This window comes from Sorex fumeus, unplaced genomic scaffold (genome assembly GCF_029834395.1).
Source record: "Sorex fumeus unplaced genomic scaffold, SorFum_2.1 ptg000063l, whole genome shotgun sequence".
NCBI classification, from domain to species: domain Eukaryota; kingdom Metazoa; phylum Chordata; class Mammalia; order Eulipotyphla; family Soricidae; genus Sorex; species Sorex fumeus.
The window spans coordinates 20738744-20759525 of NW_026606120.1; the positions used below are offsets into that span (position 1 = coordinate 20738744).

The 20782-nt window shown below is 44.3% G+C and overlaps 1 protein-coding gene across 1 annotated transcript in view; it reads left to right on the forward strand.

Moving 5' to 3' along the window:
- Positions 1 to 20782, forward strand: part of SYK (spleen associated tyrosine kinase) — an 85229-nt gene that overhangs the window by 53138 nt on the left and 11309 nt on the right. Inside the window, exons 4-10 of the mRNA XM_056127497.1 lie at positions 2760 to 2898; positions 7843 to 7924; positions 8460 to 8509; positions 10314 to 10382; positions 16486 to 16594; positions 17555 to 17732; positions 19790 to 19999. Of these exons, the coding sequence (XP_055983472.1) occupies positions 2760 to 2898; positions 7843 to 7924; positions 8460 to 8509; positions 10314 to 10382; positions 16486 to 16594; positions 17555 to 17732; positions 19790 to 19999 (837 nt within the window). The remainder of the gene's footprint in view (positions 1 to 2759; positions 2899 to 7842; positions 7925 to 8459; positions 8510 to 10313; positions 10383 to 16485; positions 16595 to 17554; positions 17733 to 19789; positions 20000 to 20782) is intronic.

Genomic DNA, 20782 nt, shown 5'->3' on the forward strand with positions numbered 1-20782 from the left:
AGACAAACCAAATTGCATTTCAAAGTGGTGGTGTGCCAACTCGCACGCCCGCCAGCAGTGGACAAGGACTTGCTGTCTACTCAGCTTCGTGTGGTTGTAAGTCTTTTTAAGATTCGTATTTGGGAGCCTGTGAAATAGTACAGCAGGTAATGTGCTTGCTTGCACATGGCTGAGCTGTGTTCTGTCCTCAGCACCGCATATGGTCCTCTGAGCACTTGCAGGAGAGATCCCTGAGCAAATGAGCCAGGAGTAAGCTCTGAGCACAGGTGGGTGTGACCTAAATAACGAACAAACAAAAATTGTGTTCTTTTTATCTCCAAAGTTTATTTTATTAAAGCACTATGAGTTACAAAGTTATCCATAGATGGGTTTTTGACATGCAGTGTTCCATCACTGATCCCACAACCTTGCTAGGGTTTGGAAAGACTAACCTGGCCTGAGCACTGTAGTCTGGGATCTATAGTGAGATGTCCGCAGGAGAGCCACCCTACAATCTTAAGGTATCTCTTACTGTGTCCATACAAAATTACCAATATTAAGAAGTAAATTAATGTTTACTTCTTACATATTAAAAACTAAAGGGACTGGGCCTCCTCCACCCAGCTCCCCCACCTTCCAGTAGCTAGACAGTTACACCCACCAACTGCCATGTAACCCCATCAACGGCAATCCAGAGACTATAAAACCAAGCTCCCGGAAGCGTGCAGCCACATTTGCGGCTGCGCGACCTCTTATTCTCTAGTTCTCACTCTCAGAGAACCTGGCAGGCTACTGAGAATATCATACCCACCTACACCTGTAAAGGTGATTAGAGGCTTCCCCAAAAGCCTCCATTCATCTTGGAGAGCCCGGCAAGCTACCAAGAGTATCCCGCCCGCATGGCAAAGCCTGACAAACTACCCGTGGCGTACTTGATATGTCAAATACCGTAACAATGAATGGTCCTCATTCCCCTGACACTGAAGGAGCCCCCAATATGTCATCGGGCTACACTTGCACTTGACAGGGACGAATGGACACATTACTGGGCCCGCTCGAGGGAATTGAAGAACAACGGGGTGATAGTGATAGTGAAGAAGTAAATTAAGATGAAAGTCTAAATGGTTGTTGGACTAAGGAAAGGAGAAACACTCCCCTTGGTATTTGGCCCTTGAATGGATCTCCTGGCTGCATGAGATCTTTCTTATCTTAGATGAGCATCCGCAGAAGGAACTGCCTTTACATATTTTGGTTGTTCTATCTCACCTGTGTGTAATTGCTACCCCCAACCCTTGGAGAGGGAGAATAAGTAGGCTGTGGGAGTGGGCAGAGGAGAGGAGATGGGCAGTGAGTGAGACTGGAGGGAGGAGGAAGAATAAATGGCAACTGATCGCCAACCAGTCTGACTCCCATTTTCTCCTTTCATCTATTGCTGTCAGCCATCCAGGGTGGGAAAACGGCCTAACCACAGAATGCACGTGGATAGAGAGCACGCACCCTTTTTATTTTGTGATTACACAAAGGTGCTAGGTATGAACCCAGAAAATCAAATTTACTTACCCTCTATTTGCCTACATGGCCCTGAGATTATAAATGTGAAAGATGCATCTACAGAAGTGAAGATTATGGATGTGAAAAGAAGGAATATTGAGGTGTGACCTTATGACATCATTGTGAGGATGATGTCACAAGGTCATCCGTGTTTTGTATATATGGAAATGCTTAATGCTTGGTATTGAGAATTTGTATTGTTCCTCATATTTCCAAAGTCTTCTACTTTTTTTTGCTTCTAATGCTTCTGAAACAGCCAAAGCAGTCCCATGTTATAAAACAACTTTTCCTTAAAGCTGACTCTGGGTGGGTGATACTATAGGGGTTAAGGCGTGTGGCTCCTTGAATGCATCTGAGCTGGGTATCCATTCCCAGTACCCCATCTGGTATCCTGAGCACTGCCAAGAGAGATCCTGGGATACAGAACCAGGAGTAAGCCCTGAGCAACAGCTTGGTGTAGACCCCAAACAAGCAAGCAAACAACGCAAACTCAGGTCACCACTCTATAAAATATTTTTAATGTTATCTATATTTTACCTTTTTTCTGTATCTTCTCTTTATGTTTTTTTTCTCTCTCTCTTTTTTTTGGTTATTTTTGTGAGGGGACATACCTAGTAGTGCTCAGGAATTGCTGTTGGCTCTGTGCTCAGGGCTGACTTCTGCTAGATGTTAGGATTCAAACTCAGGTTTGTTGTGTGCAAGCCAAGCACCATACCCACTACCCTATCTCTTCAGCCTCTGAAACAGTATGTTAGGGCCCAGTCTGACTCCCCTCCCTGCCAGGGGAAGCCTGGGAGGCAACAGTGAGGCCCTGAGGGCTGCAAGTCTTTAGGTGATTCCAAGGGTCCTGGGGAAACCCTCACCAAATACCTCTGCTGCTGGCAGGGTAGACCCTCACCAAGCACCCCCATTGTGTATAGGGTAGAGAGTGGGGCTGCAGTGTCTCGGGTGCAGAGAGGAGGAGAGAAAGAGGTGGCAGGGTGCTTGCCCAGCTCCAGGATCCCATGTGCTCCAGCAACAGAAGAGGGTCCAGTGAGGCACGTCTCAGCTATGGCCCTGACGCTCCCTCACCAGACACAACATGTCCTTGTCCCCAGGAAGAGAGCAGAGTCCTCCACCCTGAGGCCAACACCTGGCTGGAGCTATAGCCAGTTCGGCTGTGCCTCACTCCCTGGCACTGCTCTCTGGCACTCCTGCATAGGGTGACCCCACTGTTTGTCTCTGCTCAGGATCAGGGCCAGGGACAACAGTGGCTCCTACGCCCTGTGCCTGCTGCACGACGGGAAGGTCCTGCACTACCGTATCGACAAGGACAAGACGGGAAAGCTCTCCATCCCTGACGGCAAGAAATTCGACACACTCTGGCAGGTACTGGTTAGAAACACTTCTGGGTGGGTGCGGGAATGGTGAAGGAGGGTCTCTCTGCCCATCCATGGTGAGGGCTATGCTCTGTGTCCATCCATGGCAAGGGCCGGGCTCTGTGTTCATTCATGGTGAGGGCCGGGCTCTCTGTCCATCCATGGCTAGGGCCGGGCTCTGTGTTTGTCCATGATGACCGTGTGTCTCTGTGTTCACCCATAGTGAGTGGGGTTCTCTTTGTACAGTCATAGCTCTCAGGTTCTTCAATATTTTTAAGAGTGAATATATTGAGTCATAGAGATGCTCAGACTCAGAGTTGAAAATAGAAAAATTTCATGGAAAGTAGAGAAACAAACTCTCCCAGCAGGGAGGAACTCAGTATTAGACTAAGGATGGCTCCATTTTTGTAGGGTTTTTAAAGAAAAACTGGGTCTGTGTTTCTTATCAAAGTCTCAGAGGATTCTCATTTCTTTCCCAGAGAGTCTTGCTAATTTAAGGCCCATTTGTGTTGTTAAGGTAAGATGAATCTCTTTCATCCCCACTTAGACTGGGAATCGTCTGTTTATTTAATACCTTTCGGATTATATATTCTACCATATGCCCAAATACTGCCTCATAATTTCTTAGTCTTATGAGTCCAAGATTTATAATACTAGGAAAGTTCCCAGGAAGATCCCAAGAACTGCAGGAATACTTAAAATATGTAATGTATACAGCTCGCAGGGAGCCACTCGCAGCAGCTTGTTGGGGGTAAAACTGAGGCTTCCTCTCTTGGGTCCTCGCCCTCATTTCCAGATTCCAAGGTGGAGCAGGGTGGCTGTGTTCCTGTGAGAGGAACAGGGCTCTCCATGGCATAGGTCCCCTGATCTATTGGGCTTGCTTCTCCCTTTACAGAAACAGTATCTCACAATGCCCCCAATCTGCCTTAGTGAACAACTAGAAATCCTCCCCCTTAACTGCACCAGAGCTCCTACCACCCCCATCCGAATTGAGCCTGGAGCAGTTAGTCCCAGGGAGAGAGGCCTGGGTGGCTGACAAAGATGACATGGATAGGGTTGATCAGACTCTTTTGAGCTGAGAAGCCAAGCTAAAAAGCAATGCTGGGTGCTTGTTCTCACTGCAGGATGAGACTGGGTGGAAGTCATAGGCCAAATGTCTCCTCACACTCTTCTCAGGGGTTTGTTTCTCCTATGTTGTTCAATCCTGCTGGAGAAGATATGTGCATGCGCGTGTGTGCGCGTGTGTGTGTGTGTGTGTGCGCATGCGTGTGCCTGTGTCTGTGCCTGTGTGTCTGTGTGTCCATGTGTCTTTGTGTATGTGTGTATAATATATATACATATATATACATATATATTTGGCCTTTGTGCCACACATGGTAATGCTATAGGTTTCCTCCTGGCTCTGCAATCAGGAATCACTCCTGGCAGGGTTCCAGATCATATGGGGTACCAGGGATTGGTACCAGCCAACCAGACAGGGGGTATCAACAGTTCTAACATTTCTGTGAGCTGATGAAATGATGAGGTGAGAAGTGGCTGGTACAGAGCAGCTGTGGGTACCCCATATCTGTGAAGCCCCCTGTAAACCAGGGTGCTCCAGAGATAAGCATTGGCAGCTCTGCTGTCCTTGGGAGTGACAACTAATTGAACTTTGGTGGGTGAGGCTCACAATCATCGCTCCCATGAAGTGATTGCCAGGAAAGTGCCTGGCCGAAATGTATCACTTAAAAAGTAAAGACGGGAGATCATCTTTCCCACTTACTGTATTCAGTTAATTTATTTTTACTGCTTGGGCCATACCTCACCATGCTCATGGATTGGTCCTGGCGCTGAGTTCAAGGTTTCTCCCATCTGTGCTGAGTCTCCCACATTCAAATCATGCTCTCTGTCTCTTGGGCAGTCTCCAGCCCCTGCATTCTGCTTCTTTGGGTGTGGGGGAGCACACTCAGCAAAATTCAGGAGTTATTCCTGGCTCTGCACTCAGGAATTACTCCTAGTGTTGCTCAGGGGAGTATATGCAATGCTGGGGATTGAGCCCAGGTTTGACACGTGCAAGGCAAAGGCACTATACTCTAGTGTGCGAACTTAGGAGCAGGGACAGCAAACCTATGCCCTGTGTCTGCTCCCAAGCCCATTTTGCTAGTTCTTGTAGCAAATGTTTCTCCCACTTGCATGGGTAGGAAGTTCTGGCCCATGGGCTGTGTAAGGCCTTCAGGACCTGGGCTCTGGCTCTGGTGGATGGTAGGACAGACACCTGCCTTTATTGTATGGTCCATGAATATGGTTATAAATTTCTAAACAGCCCTTCATAGAAAAAGTTTCCTCACCCCTACTTTAAAGGATTATTTTTTAGCATTTTTGGGACACACCCAGTGTGGGTCAGGGGTTACTCCTGGCTCTGCACTCAGGAATTACTCATTATTCACAGTGGTGTTTGGGGAACAATGTGGAATGCCAAGGATCAAATCCTGGTAGGCTGCATGTAAGGCAAGTGCCCTACTCAACTGTACTATCTCTCTGGCCCCTTCTTTAAAGTATTTTTTTTGCTAGTTTGACAGTAAACCATCAATTTATTTTTTTCATTTTATTTTATTTTTTTATTTTTATTAGTGAGACATCATGAGGTACAGTTGTAGACTTACAAATTTATGTGCTTGGGTTTCAATTATACAATGAAGAAATACCCATCCCCCCACCAGTGCCCATATCCCACCACCACGGATCCCAGTATCCCTCCCACCCCCATACCCCCATCCCACCCTGCCTCTGTGGCAGGGCATTCCCTTTTGTTCTCTCTCTCTTATTGGGTGTTGTGAAAGCCATCAATTTAGAGGAGTGACCTTTAAAAGAGAGTACATAAATAATTTCAATATAATCGATTGGTATAATATTTTGGGTTTACAAGTTTAGATAGCAGTAAAACATACTTATTGATTTGATTTTTTAAGAGTTGGGCCAAGGATGTTGATGACAACAAAGCATGAGCAACCCCAACTATCAGAATAAAATACTGATTTAAAAAATTCACCCTTACTACTGTGGAATATTAGATATTTTAAAATTCATCCCTAAGTGAAATAGAGCAAGTGGAAAATAATTGTTGGTGTGGAGGGGATATTACATTAGGGTTATTAAAATGTCATTTTTAGTAATCCCTAGTTCTAAAGTGACCCAAATTTTTTTGTTGAATTACCGTGAGATACAGTTACAAAGCTTTCATGATTGGATTTGCAATACAGATACTGAGAGGCCATCATGTTTAGTCCTTAGTCTATTTAAAGTATTATTTAAAAATGAAAAAATCTTTCCCATAAATATTATATAGTCCTTTACAGAAAAAAAAAGCTTATTACCCTGCCCAAGAGGAAACTCCTTCCTTAGAAGCCCACAGCCCAGCTCTCCTTATAAAGGAGATGGTCGGAAACAAAAGCATTTGAGGAGATATTGGATGGTCAGTGAAGGAATGGAAAGATATCATGGTTATTTGGGGGAGGGGATAGAGACATACCTGGTAGTGTTCAGGACTTACTACTGGATCTGTGCTCGGGGATCACTCCTGGCAAGGTACCATATGTGTTCCAGGAATCAAACCCAGGTTATCCTTGTGTAAGGCAAGCACCTTAACCCCTGTACTCTCTGTCCAGCCCTGTCTCTGCTCTTCCAGGCATCTCAGAACTTGGTGTCAGTCTGAGAGCAAAGCATCACACCAAACAGAACAGGGAGAGTGTCAGTGAAGTGTTAGGGCTAGTCAGATTGAAATATGGTAAGAGCATAGATCTCGTGTTCACTGTTCTTACTGCAATTAGATTAAATTATTCAAAATTAGAATGTTGTCAGGGAGGGTAAACTATATTCATCAAATAAACTATATTCATCAAATAAATATGCACCAAGTAAAGCAGTTTTGAGAGAAGAGAATTAGGAGCAAAGAGTTCTCAACTGGAAAGGGAGCTACCAATAAACATGGAAGGGAGAAGTAGGAGAGTGACTTACTTATCTCTCTCTCCTCAGGGGTCACAGCTTTCAGTTTGTCAAAAGAGATGGCTATATAAGAAAAGCAATATTAAATTCCAAGGCAATTTTCTTATTGTGCAATTGTAATTGGATATAAGTAAAGTTCCCTGCCACCGACTTACTTTTAATTAAAAATTATTCCTAGTTTCATTATTTTCTTGGGAACCACTTGGCAAGGTTACCCATGTTCTCCTCACACAAACCATTGTCCATAAGGCCAGCTTTTCTATTTCCCATTTATAGCCCAGTGTGCTATAGTTTCTTCTCCCCGGGTTTGTTTAACTCCTCCATATTCTTGGCCCCCAGTGCTATTTTAACTCTGTTCGGTCTACACTTGTCTCACATATTACTCCTCCCTAGGATCAGAATGTGTCTTGTTTGCCTACTTTATGCCCCTTCTCCAAGCCTGGCATTAGAAGAATATTTATTGAATGAATGTTAGCATGATTAATTTATTTATGTAATATTACATGGAGGTACAAGAACACTTACAATTAAATGCAAACTGCAATCTCTCCGCCCCCCCCACACACACAAAGGAAAGAAACAAAAAGGAGTATGAAAGAGTGAAATAAGATCCAGAAGGGAAAGTGGTGTGTGTAAATCTTTTTCCCAAAGTGTCAGGGTAGGAGGATCCAAGATAAATGATAAAGGGTCTAAGATAAGTTAAATGATAACTCGTCCCCAACTCCCAAGTTTGCATCCCGCAGTAAGTGTTAACAGAATCCTGATGGTGAAGCACAGTGAAAAGTATCTTGTATCCAACAGGTACCATCCACTTCCCCCTCTCCAAACCCCCCCCCAGCAAAGAAACAGATTATGTTGTTTGGTTTGTCCTTGAATCACTTTTAAAGTCTGAAAGAGGAGTCAGCTACCCAGATTGGAATTTCTCTATTTTCTACCTCCATTATTTATCCTACCTTCTTACTTTCTCTTTCAGCTAGTGGAGCATTATTCTTATAAAGCAGATGGTTTGTTGAGAGTTCTTACAGTTCCATGTCAAAAGATTGGCGGGCAAACAGGTAAGTCACTAAGTCATCAGGGTTTAATCTTTCAGCTCCTGATGATCATCAGCCTCGTTTTGGACATGGTTTCTTATAAATTCAGGTGAGATGAGACCTTGTGTTTATTGACTGATGAAAAGTGATGTCACAATGATCCATTTATAAGTGGATGATTTATTTAAAAAAGCATAAATTATTTATAAAAAGACTAATGTTTCCATTGCATATATGAGAGGCTTCAGTGAAAACAGAGAAAAAAGTGCAGAAAGAGAATGTATCTAGTTTATGGGGCAGCAATATTTTACTCTCACATTTGTGATACTTAGACCATTTATCAAAAAAATGACCGTTACGTTACCTTTCAAAAAACTGTCATGTTTTCATTGAGTACATGAGAAAGTTCAACAAAACATAATAGAAAGAAGTGTACACTGAGAATGCATCTAGTTAGGGAACAGAAATATTTCACTCACAGGAATTGACCTGTTGTGTGTGAGAGTTAAACAGGGACTTCAGGGACATAGGAGTAATTGTTTCTGCTTTTTTTAAACAGGGAATGTTAATTTTGGAACTCGTCCCCAACTCCCAAGTTTGCATCCCGCGGTAAGTGTTAACAGATTCCTGATGGTGAAGCACAGTGAAGAGTATCTTGTATCCAACAGGTACCATGGTCATTGCTGCTGATACAGTGAATTGTTACTTATTCACTTGATAAACAGGGATTGTGGTGGGTGTCAGCTAGAATCTGCCTGCTTTCAAGCCAGCCAAGCTTTTCTAATTTCTGGCTAGGTTGATTCTCCCCCATTTTCTGAGTAGGATACCAAATGACTATGGAACTCAGTGTACAATTAAGTAGACGCCTTCAGGCTGATTTGAGAGGTGGCCGCAACTATTGTTCACATTCCAACTTGATTCTCCTATTTGGACCCACATGATGATCCACATGGCCACATGTTTGATGAGTGCCACATGTCTGATATAATAGATGTCTCTCTGAGTTTGTCAGACCCACTTTTCTTTCCATGTCATCTCGGGCACTGCTGTGAGATTACCTGGCCTTTCTGTGAGCTGGGTTTATGAAATCTAAATGGAGGGAGGCTTAGGATGAGGAACTTGGTTGTGTCAAACTGAGGGGGCCCCCAGAGAAGGATTGAGAAGGGGACTTGGTCAGGGCCCCCTTAGACCTTCATGGCAGTAGGGCATAAGAGTCTCACTTGACAACCTTTATCCATGTGAGTTTGCCTGAGGCTGGGGGTGGGGGGGCACTATTATAAGCTGTTGCAAATTTTCAAAGCAAAGATAGACTTCCTGTTGCTGTGGGACAAGAGTAGGGGTACTTAATTGTAGATTGTTGGTGTCCTTTACTTCCCTTGGGAAGTGATCCCTGCTCCTATCTTGGGCTGTGCTTGTTGCACCCCCATGCTTAATCTTTAAAGAGTATGACCCACAGAGAAATATACTTTCTGCCTCTGGGTCCCAGTAGCTGTCCAGACACCACATTGGTCATCAGATTGGAGGCACAGACATTTGCTAAAATATCACTGAATGTGGGGTCTGTACGTAAAAGGCAAAGCAGACCCCAAATCCACAGGTACCCTCTCATTTTCTCCTTAGATAGTTCCTGGGTCCGGTGACTCTAAATGCACACTTATGCTTCAGAGTGTTTATTTTCTTATAGATGGATGATAATTTGGGACAAAGAACTCCCAGATGAATTTCAACCCTAGATTTAGCCACACAGAGACATCAGAAAGTTCAACAATTACGGGACACATTTTAGTGACTGGTAAAATTCAGACAGGGAAAAATATTCCTGCCCTATGAATGCTTCTCAGCGAATCTCATGTGTTCCACAGAACCAGGAGCCAGGGACCAGGGAGATAATTCATTGGGTAAGGTGCTTACATTGTACGTGACCGACCTAGATTTGAACCCTGATCCACACTGTTCCCTGAATACCAGTAGGAGTGCAGGAGTGATCCCTGAGAGCAGAGCCAGGAGAAAAGCTGAGTATTGTTAGGTGTGCCCCTTCCCCCAAATAAGCAGCAGCCCCCCAAAAGAAATAAAATTAGACAATCAGATGAACTTTTAGTTTATTTTGTTAGCATGATTTGTGACTTAATCATTCTATAATAAGTATGGGCTTATTAATGTAACAACTTCAGTTTCATAGACTTCTATGGGAAATACTGCTCAAATGTTTTTCTACATCCTTCTGCTCATGCAGAAGCTTTGTCTTGAAGTATTTGTTATCAATGACTAAAGGCTGCCTATAGTTAATCTCTTCAGCGGGATCTGGAGGAGGCCAGTGTGCAGCTAGACACAGAGAAAGAGAGCACGTGGTGTAAGGTACCTGTGTTTGTATGCTGAAATACTGATTCTTCCTCTTTGCCATCGTGGTTTCTAGAGTTGGTCAGCAGGTGGAATAATCTCAAGAATCAGATCATACTCCTTCCCCAAGCCGGGCCAGAGAAAGGTGCTAATGTGTTCCCTTCTTGCTGGAGTGGTAGGACCGACCTGCACTCAGCCCCATTCAGCCTGGTGCACACTGCCCGCCACCCTCTCTGCTTGGCTCTGTAACATGTTGGCGCTCACTGTGCTTGCCATGTGGCTCCCAGTCATGCTGCCGCCACGTCCATACCCATGAGTCTGCTCGCTGCTCATGTGTGCCGTGAAAGTCACTGCAGTCTGTTCACAGGGAGTTCTGCTCACAGATGAGTCTTGACCATGACACACAGATCACTACTGAAACATGAGAATCGCCTGTGGCAGTGTTACAGTCATTGACCATAGGAATTCTATGCCAGAAATCCAAGATTTTATGGAAACTTCCCAGTGAGGGCTGGAATCTGTGTTTTAGGTGCTGAGTACCACAGTAGTTCATCACAGAAGTAGATTTCCCATACATACTCTAGTGCTTGTATAAAAATAGCAAGGAATTTGAGGATTAGGAATGCCATTTCGTTCAGGCATTAAGTTTTGTCATGTTATTCATTTTAATATCTTATGTTAAGATTAAAAGTTTAGGGAAATAAGAAAATTCTTTTAAATGACAGATTTCTAAAGAATCACTTGTCTCTCAAATACATACACACATATGTGACAAGTACCTGTTTTCTTTCCTACTTTTCTCACTGGTGGTATAAAATTGATTCTCTTATAGTAATAATTCATAGGGTAATTTCAGTTGGTATTTTTAAGGACATTTCAGCATATGGCTCGGTTTCAATTGGTAATTAGAAATAAGTGATTTGGGATCCATGGTTAAAATCTGGAGAGTGCCAAGATTTACTTAGCAGCCACTCTCCGGGTGGACATTTACACTACAAATGCCTCAGCTTCTGTTCTTGTTGAACAAGAACAGAGAATTGAGTTTAATGTGGCGATTGAAGGTGAGAATCGTGGCATGAGCCTAAGTGGAATAATGCTCTCTGTTTCCATGTCATGGTCAGCACTGATTGGCTTGGAGGAAATGTTAGCCACACGAGACAATGCAATTTGAGGGTAGCATCGAGGACTTGCATATGCTACAGACAAATGTATTAAAAGTTGGATAACCATTTTTCAGGGTGATATTCTCTCTTTGCTAGTATTACTTACACCCTTGAGTTGGAGTCTGTCTTCAGCCACCTGGACCAGCAGGTTATTGAGTTTTGATTTTGAAGAGATCAACATGTCCAGAAAGTCTGGGGTGAACCCAAAGTTGCCACCTCTGTCTCTTCTGGCCTGGGTCAGTGAAGAAGGCCATGGTCCGCTTACAGGATGGCACAAACCAGCTGATAGTCCAGTGGGGAGAAGGACAGACCATCCTTTGTCCTCATTGGCTGCTGATGTTGGGAATGTTATGACTCAGAGCACCTCTTTCTTTTTTTTTACAAGAAAGTATTGGTATAAGTACTAGTAATGATGCATCCCTAAAGCAAACTTACTTTCTTTTTTGTTTCTTGAGCCATAACCAGCAGTGCTCAGGACTTTCTTCTAGCTCAGTGCTCAGGGGTCACTTCTTGACCAGGCTGAGGGGACCAATATGAGGTGCCATGGATCAAACCAGGGTCAGCCTCATGCACGACAAGTACCCTGCCAACTATAATATCTGTTCTGCCCAAAGTTCATTTTTTTGTTTTTTTTTTCATTTGAGCCACACCTATTAATAGAAGAATATTAATCTTTGTTCTCTTAAACCCATCATTCTAATAATAAAAATGGGCAGAGTTAAACAAGAGCAACCTTGACAGCTAAAAGACACACTTGTGTTTCAAATGTCCCACATGCATTCTTGAAGACAGAGCCTTCGCTTTTCTCTTAGATAGGGAACCATGTTACAGAATCCTAATTGAGTATATTGAGGATGGGAGTGCTTGAAGACCTGTTGAAATCCATAATTCACCAGAGTTCTCTCTAGAGAGAGAGGTAGGGAAAGAAACTCACAGGTTGAGGCTGTTTCCCTGGCAATGCTGATCTCAGGTCAAATCAGGTGCAAAAATGGGTTTTCACATCCCAATAAAGAGCCAGCATTTAGATCTTTCCTTCTGAGGCAAGAGAAGGTCCATTGTGAAGGTCAAATGCAGATTTCATGGACCCCACGCTCAATCAATAGGGTCTGCCCTGGCTCTGTCCTGTTCTCCAGGACCACAATCACCACTTATGATGAGAACTCTCGTCTGCTCAGTGACTTCCAGAACTTCTAGGCTGGTGGCTCTCTGTCACTGCCACTTTGATCAATATGGTATTGCCTGAGTTTTATATACTTTTTCTTTTTGTTTTTGGGCTGGAGCAGTAGCACAGCGGTAGGGCGTTTACCTTGCACGCAGCCAACATGGCCGACCCGAGTTCGATTCCTCCGCCCCTCTCGGAGAGCCCGGCAGGCAAACTACCGAGAGTATTCAATATGCCAGACACAGTAACAACAAAGTCTCCAATGGAGACGTTACTGGGCCCGCTCGAGCAAATCGACGATCAACGGGAGGGCCTTTACCTTTACCTTTTACCTTTTCTTTTTGTTTTATGGTCCACACCTGGAGATTCTCAGGATTTACTCCCAGCTCTGTGCTCTGGGGTCACTCCTGGCAGAGCTCGGGACCATGTGTGGTACCTGGGATTGAACCAGGGGCGGGGAATGCGAGGCAAGTGCATTACCCACTGTACTATTTTTCTGGCCCACGCTTTTCTCTCACAGAAGGAAACTCTAGCTTAGCCCACGAGTCACTGTCCTCTTGTTCTTAAAGGCAACCCAAGAAGAGTTATCAAGCACATTTTTGTCTTAAAGTTAACCCTGGACAATAGGAGACTGTGCCTTAGGGAAAACACTTTATAACTTAACATAATTTTCTTTGCATTATTGCAAGACGATCTGGTCTTAAAACAGACTTGGAAAGAGCCCTATCGGAAACAGAAAGTTGATGACGCTAAGGTAGATGGTGCCACCTAGTGGTAACTATGCAGTCTTACCCTCTGTTTTGATTATGAGCCCCAAATGAGTGGGAATGAGTTCATAACTTTTCATTTTACACCTGCTCTGTGGACATAAAATTTGAGACTATTGTTTCTGGCAGAATGAACCACAAATACACAGCAGAAGGGTTTCAAAGAATAATGTGGATGAATACTATGTTTTTATTAAAAATGTAAATAATAATCAACAGCTCTCTCATTTATTAGTATTGTCTTTGAGCTCATTCTTTCCAAAGTCCACAAATTACTTTCAACTAAATTTCACAGAGGGAGGAATTTTGTTGTTGCTCTACTCAACGGTATTTTCCTCAGGTACTTTGGTAGCAATGAAATTTGGGGGGTTGTGCCTTCATCATAAGGTAACCATTGCTTTTCAACCAGCATAATGGAAAACTTCCACTCCGCATCCCCCAAAAGGCACTCTCCTGAGTGCCATGTCCACCATTGTCCTGAGCACTTGGAGACACTCGAGGTCTCAGGACAGAAGTGTCACTGGGACTGTTGGAGGACAGTGACAGCCTCTGACAATGTGTGGTCTAAGTGGGCAGCATGGAAGTGAAGCAGTGAGTCAGTAAGGACCCCGGATTCCAAGGGAGTCCCTATCCACGTCCTTATCCGTGGTTAACACGGTCAGAAAAACACCCCTCCCCATTCTCACTCCTCAGGACAGACATTTTTCTGCCCAGATATTTGGTTTTGTGTTCATCACTACGAGGGTCCTGGTACCCTTGATAGCATCTTTCCTGCACCTCTACCTTGATTTTAGTATTCATTCCCATGAGGCTCATGTGTTCTCTATTTCCATAATTAGTTATCAAAGCCCTTGAATAAGATCTGTGCTAGAGAACATTCTATCAGGGGGTGAGGTGACAGCCCAGCAGCCAAGGGGCTGGAGATCTGAAGATCAGGAGAAAGCCCCAGGCCCTCTCTTTGTCTCTCATAGCTTGGCCTGGGGCCCAGAGGTTTTGTCTTTGGTCCTCAGGACCAAACTTTACTGCCTCACAGAAAATAAGAAAAGTTGAAATTTTCATAATGTGCCCACCTGAAGGAGAATTTTTAATTTCATTTCAGACATCTCTCTGTCCTAGAATTTGATCCAGCAGGGAACCGAGAAAGAGGCCCTATTGGAAAGTTGAAGGTTTTCCTAATTTCTCCTCAGAAAGTTCTCTCAGAACAGTGAGAAGTGAAGTCACAGCATATCTGACAGTCCCGAGGTCCCACATGGAACTTGCAAAGAGAGTGTTGCTCGTGTGGAATTGCCCAGACCTAGTTCCTCCTTGGGGTAAAGACTTGAGAGAGAACTCATTCTTCAGTCACATTAATTTATCCTTCATATCGCTCTGTTTGCAGATGTCCCACTCACTCATTCACTCATTCATTCACTTTTACTCACTCACTCACTCACTCATTTTCTCACTCACTTATTACTCACTCATTCTTTCCCTCAGTCAGTCCCTTATTTGCACTTTCTTTCAGTCCTTCATTCACTCATTCATTCTTTCACTCCTCTGTGCGTTCTTTCATTCACTCATTCATTCACACATTCACTCAGTACTTCAATTATTCTTTTCCTCACTCACTCATTCACACATTCACTCATTCACTCACTCCTTCACTCATTCATTCACTTATTCACACATGCATCATGTGTTGGTTGGCACATCCCACTTAGCACCATGAGGCATGGCCAACCTTTCATGTGTTTAAGCTTTAAGAGGGAATAAATCACTCTTCCCTGGAACATCAGCTTTCATTCTGATTCCTGATACCATGGCTACTGCTGTCAGCCAGCTCAGCAACAGTTTCAAGGTGGTTTCTGAGGAAATGGGTCTGGTGAGTGTGTGTTCCTCAGTTCTCTCAGAAGACCGTGAGCCACAGCTCCGTGGCACTCTGGAGAGAGTGTGAAGGGGAAGCCAAGATTGAGTGACACATTGCAACTTCACTATTACCCCTCTGGTTCCTGGGCCGGGGTATCAGGGAGGCAGACAAGAACTAGGGGTGTGCTGGAGGTTATGTGACTGTGGACTAGGAAGCTTATTGTCTCTGTTTCCTGCAGTTTCTCTAAAATCTGCTGTTATCTCATTTCTTTGTGGTGGGTGTTTGGGCACTGAGAATTAAATGGAAATAGAGCATCTCTATTGAACTCACACCCAAATGAAAATGATTTGGATTATGTGTGTGGGGGGGAGGTTCCCCATAAGTTAAAATTGGCAGCAACAGCATCTTTTCAGTGGGAGGGAGATAAGTTAAACCAGGAAGATTTGAGAGAGAAAAAGGAAAGTTTATGAAACTATGGAGTTGATTTTTACCCCACTATTCCATAACACAAATGACTGTTAACCAAATAAATAATTGGGAAGGTCACTGTTACCAACCAAAGTTTCTCCGCATCTGACCTCACCGTTCTTTAGACTCCAGACCTCTGTGTGAGGAAGAATCTCTCTCCTTCAGACTATAGAGATTCTCCACCTCACTGCTGTCAGGGTGAGAGTGAGGGTGATTTAGCACAAGAGCAGCCTGGCAGCTTTGTATCAGTTGCCTCCTGCCCGAGACCTTTGGCTCCCCTGCCATTGTTCTTCTGGGGCCATCCGCCCCAGGTATTGCCTGGAGGCCACCCAAGATAAAGACTCAGTGGGGGAGAAATTGCACAGATGCCTTAGAGCTGAGATGGATGTAGAAACAGCAGCAGCACATCTGAGTTTCTTTTCAAATAACTTTCCCATGTTGCACATTTGAAGAGAAATTCTTGATGGAGGTAAAGGACTCTGTGGGGAGAAAGGAAGCGCTGAACATCCTTCACCCTGCATCAGGTGGCCAGGACCTGAAAGGTTTTGGGAAAGCGGAAGGGAGAGAACTCCACCTAGAGGTCAGTCAATTCACTCCCAAGGCCCCTGGGGAACCGGCTTACTTGAGTGGAGGGAGCCTAAGCTTTAGCCGGCGTCACAGTGCCCACCCACCGGCCCAAAGAATGAGATACACCGGGTGATTTTTCTTCTCTTTCCCTAAGTCTTCCTGTGTCTTCCCCACGTAAGTTACAGTGTGACTCTCTGAACCTAAAAATCACTGTGCCACGTCTCCTCACCTATGTGTCAGTAAGAAACGTGACCTGTTGTCCTTGTCTGCTTCAGCCCTCCTCCTCGCCCTCCTCCTCCTCCTCCTCCTCCTCCCAAGGGAACCGGACAGAAAGCACCTTCAACCCCTATGAGCCAGACCGAGGGCCCTGGGCCACAGACCGAGGTGAGATGCGTGCGTTTAGCCCCTGGGTACTTGGAGCACAGGCGCCTCCCATGGTTACTTGGAGATGACCTTGGACTTGCACAGGGGGATGGTCAGCACTGCCACCCGCTGTCTGGTGGCAGGAGCTGTGTCACAGATCTGTGAACAGAGGTTTTGATTCAGATGCAAGGGTCTGTGAGCTCAGGTAAATAATGAGCTTGAGAAATATGATAGTCAGATCCTGGTATTGCTTCAAGCTTGTACTTCCATGGTGATGGTCTCCTCTGAGAGCTGGTCATGAGCCCCTGCAAAGGACACCGTTCTGGCTGGCTGGTGAAGCTGGGGCTGAGGGTATGTGAATGGCCAGGTTGCTGCCTTCTAGAAGCATGGAGGGAACTGGTAATTAACCAATTACCAATTCTCATTCTTTATATCTCATTCTTTGGGCCAGTGGGTGGGCACTGTGACACCGGCTAAAGCTCTGACTCCCTCCACTCAAGTATGGAGCAGGCAAAAAGGTGTCCTTGCAGTGACAATCTCAGGCCACTTGTGGCTCGGGGGGCCATCTGGGTGGGATTGTGGTTTGGGGTGGAACAGGCCGAGGTTCCCACTTTCTAGGATGAATCTGGGCAGCTGGAGCCCTGGCTTATGTGTGGAACTTTTTCAGCCTTTTCTGCCTCGTGAATGCTAGCTGACACTTGCTGTCAGTTAAGCATGTAAGAGAAGCCACCAAGGGAAGTGGCATTCCCCAACCTCTTGCAGGAATGAAAGGCTGATAATTTTCAGACAGAGCTTAAGATACTTCTGCCCAGTTAGGAGCTATGCAAGACCTTGCCATGTGTGTAATGAGCCATCCTTGTCCCAGGGACCTGCTCTGGGAGATGAGGGGTGGCCGGGGTGTGTTTGTGAGGGGATCGAGCCATGGGACTGCCCAGGGTCCCAGCCTGGGTCCCAGCTGTGCTCTCCTTGACTGCTTTGCAGAGGTGCAGAGGGAAGCTTTGCCCATGGACACAGAAGTATATGAAAGCCCCTACGCGGATCCCGAGGAGATCCGCCCCAAGGAGGTATACCTGGACAGGAAGCTGCTGACCCTGGAGGACAAAGAACTGGGCTCAGGAAACTTTGGGACTGTGAAAAAAGGCTACTACCAGATGAAGAAGTAAGTGCCTCTCTGTTGTCCCGACACTTCTGTTAGGGCCCCCACTGTCTACTGTCCATGTTCCCCACAAAACTGAGCCCAGCAGGTAAATCTTTTTTTTTATTTTTGACATCCTGGTGTTTAATTTATGCTGCCATTATCATGACAGCATCTGTTATGTCCATTCATTCTGTATGTAATAATTATCTACTTCCAGTCAGTATTTGTGCCTTACTAGCAATTAGAAAATAGAAGGAAGCAGGACAGTATTATAAATCATGGTGCCTAGAACTTTTGAAAAATAAAAGAGTGAGACAAAAGTCATCAGAATTAATAATTACATCCTATCCTAGTGTCAACTGCTTGAGAATAAACATAATCATTGTACAAAAGCGTATTTATACCCGTAGAGCACCACCAGTTACCTAACCTTAGTGCACTTTTCTTACTTTTATATGAATAGATATATCTACTTGTTTATTCAGTTTAAATAATTCAATGATAACACCAGTGTTTTCACCGGCTTCCTTTTCAACTGTGTCTCATTCATCTAACCCTGAAAATACCCAGTTCCAAATATGTCAGTGTAATTAGATCTTTTCTTCTTCAAATCGTTTCAAGTAATAATGAATAACGAATAATTACCCACCAATTAGAATTGTTAAATTATCCTAATTTATTTGTAGTTCAGTCACTCTTCAGAAAGCACCTCACATAGATTATTAGTTAAAAATACAGGTTTCTAAAATCTTTCGAACCAAATCCTTTCTTTGAATATGTGTGTTTGAACCATCTTATTAGCACTGTAGCACTGTCCTTCCGTTGTTCATCGATTTGCTCAAGCGGGCTCCAGCAACGTCTCAATTGTGAGATTTGTTGTTACTGTTTTTGGCATATCGAATACGCCATGGGGAGCTTGCCAGGCTCTGCCGTGCGGGCAGGATACTTTTGGTAGCTTGCTGGGCTCTCTGAAAGGGATGGAGGAATCAAACCCAGGTTGGTCACATGCAAGGCAAATGCCCTACCCGCTCTGCTATAAGTCAGGGCTAAAACCAATAAATTCAATGTTCCATTTGTCATTTCAGTTTTTTATATATAAGAAAGAGTCTATGATCAGCCTGTCCCAGAATTTTTATTTTTCACTTTCTAAGCTCTTCCTTTCATACCCTTGCCAGTTCTGCACATAGACCACCAATTCGGTAGCCAGCAAACTGGCGAACCTATCCAACTCCCAGAACTATACTATCTATTGTCTATGTGCTGCCAGAAATTCAAATAAGCACGTTCTCTGCATATTCTTACGTCTATTCTATTGTTAATCAGACAAAACTGATGTTGCACTTATCTGTTTAATGTATTTTAAATTTAAGGAACTTTTGTGGCTTTTCCATGAATTGATTATATGATTCACGGGCTAAAAATATAGATAAACATATTCATTGAGACCCCTTTTAAAATTTTTTATTGAGGCACTGTAATTTACAAAGTTATTCACAGCACCCAGATTTTCAATCATCCGTGATCGAATTCCATGTGTTTCCATGCTGTGGCAAATATTTCAGTAACCCTGGTTCTGCATTAAAATTCTGCTTCATGGGGGCTGGGTAGACAGAACGCAGTTGGTAGGGCTCTTGCCTTTCATGCGGCCAATCCGGGTTCCATCTCCAGCACCTTTTATGGTCTCCCCAGCCCCAACAGGAGTAACCCCTGAGCATAGGAATAAGCCCTGAGCATGGCTGGGGTGTCCAAGAACCAAGTAAGTAAGTAAGTAAGTAAGTAAAGGCCCTCCCGTTGATCGTCGATTTGCTCGAGCGGGCCCAGTAACGTCTCCATTGGAGACTTTGTTGTTACTGTGTCTGGCATATCGAATACTCTCGGTAGCTTGCCGGGCTCTCCGAGAGGGGCGGAGGAATCGAACTCGGGTCGGCCATGTTGGCCGCGTGTAAGGCGAACGCCCTACCCGCTGTGCTATCGCTCCAGCCCCCCCAAGAACCAAAATAAGTAAATATAAATAAAAAATCACTGCGTTGAAATTAGCTGCTTGGAAGGTTTCTCATGTGTGATGGTTTCTTTCGCAGAGTCGTGAAAACAGTTGCTGTGAAAATACTGAAAAATGAGGCCAATGACCCAGCTCTGAAGGATGAACTGCTGGCAGAAGCCAATGTCATGCAACAACTGGACAACCCTTACATCGTGCGCATGATCGGGATCTGTGAGGCTGAGTCCTGGATGCTGGTGATGGAGATGGCGGAGCTGGGGCCACTCAATAAGTACCTACAGCAGAACAGGTATCTCGGGAAATGGGTACCCCAAGTCAACGCCATTTCTCCATGAAGCTTTCTCTCCTCCCCCACCTTTCCGGTGTCATCCACACTTAGGGGCCTTGACAAAAGTCTCTATGGCAATTGCTCTTTTACCTCTGATTATTCCAAAGAAGTTCTTGTATAACAATTTGTGTTTTTCCCCTCATCCTCCTTGGCCCAATGATAGAAATCACTGAATCATTAGAATAGCTTGGGAAGCAGTTGCCTTCACTAAGCAGAACACATTCTATCAAAAAAAATAATAATAATAAGCATTGACTGACTATGCAGTGTCTCACACATTCTCCTGACTCTGTTCATATGAGTAATTATTGCTGAAAATATGCATTGCTTTTTAGTGATTACAACCATTAATGGATCAATTATGGTGTGCTCATCCACAGCTAATGCTGAATTTGAGGAACTCATGGGACTCTGTCATAATAGTAGTGGATATTAAGTCTAGGCAGTTTGCTACATTATATTTGCACTTAGATTTGGTTTTTCAGTTTCCATAGAAGGAAGGTGTTATTACCCTCCTTTTTCACAGGTAAGAAACTGAGACTTGGGGGTGGTTTTGTTATCTACTAATAATGAAACAAGTATTTGAACTGAACCCATGGAGAACCAGGTATGATCCTCCCATTCTTGTGCCTTGTAGATGATACCAGTTGAACATCTAAAGAACGATTTTTGTTATTTAACAGTTCTAGGCTCACAAGCTATGGGTTATTTTGCCACCACTTTTGCTTAAGAGTAGAAAATGAG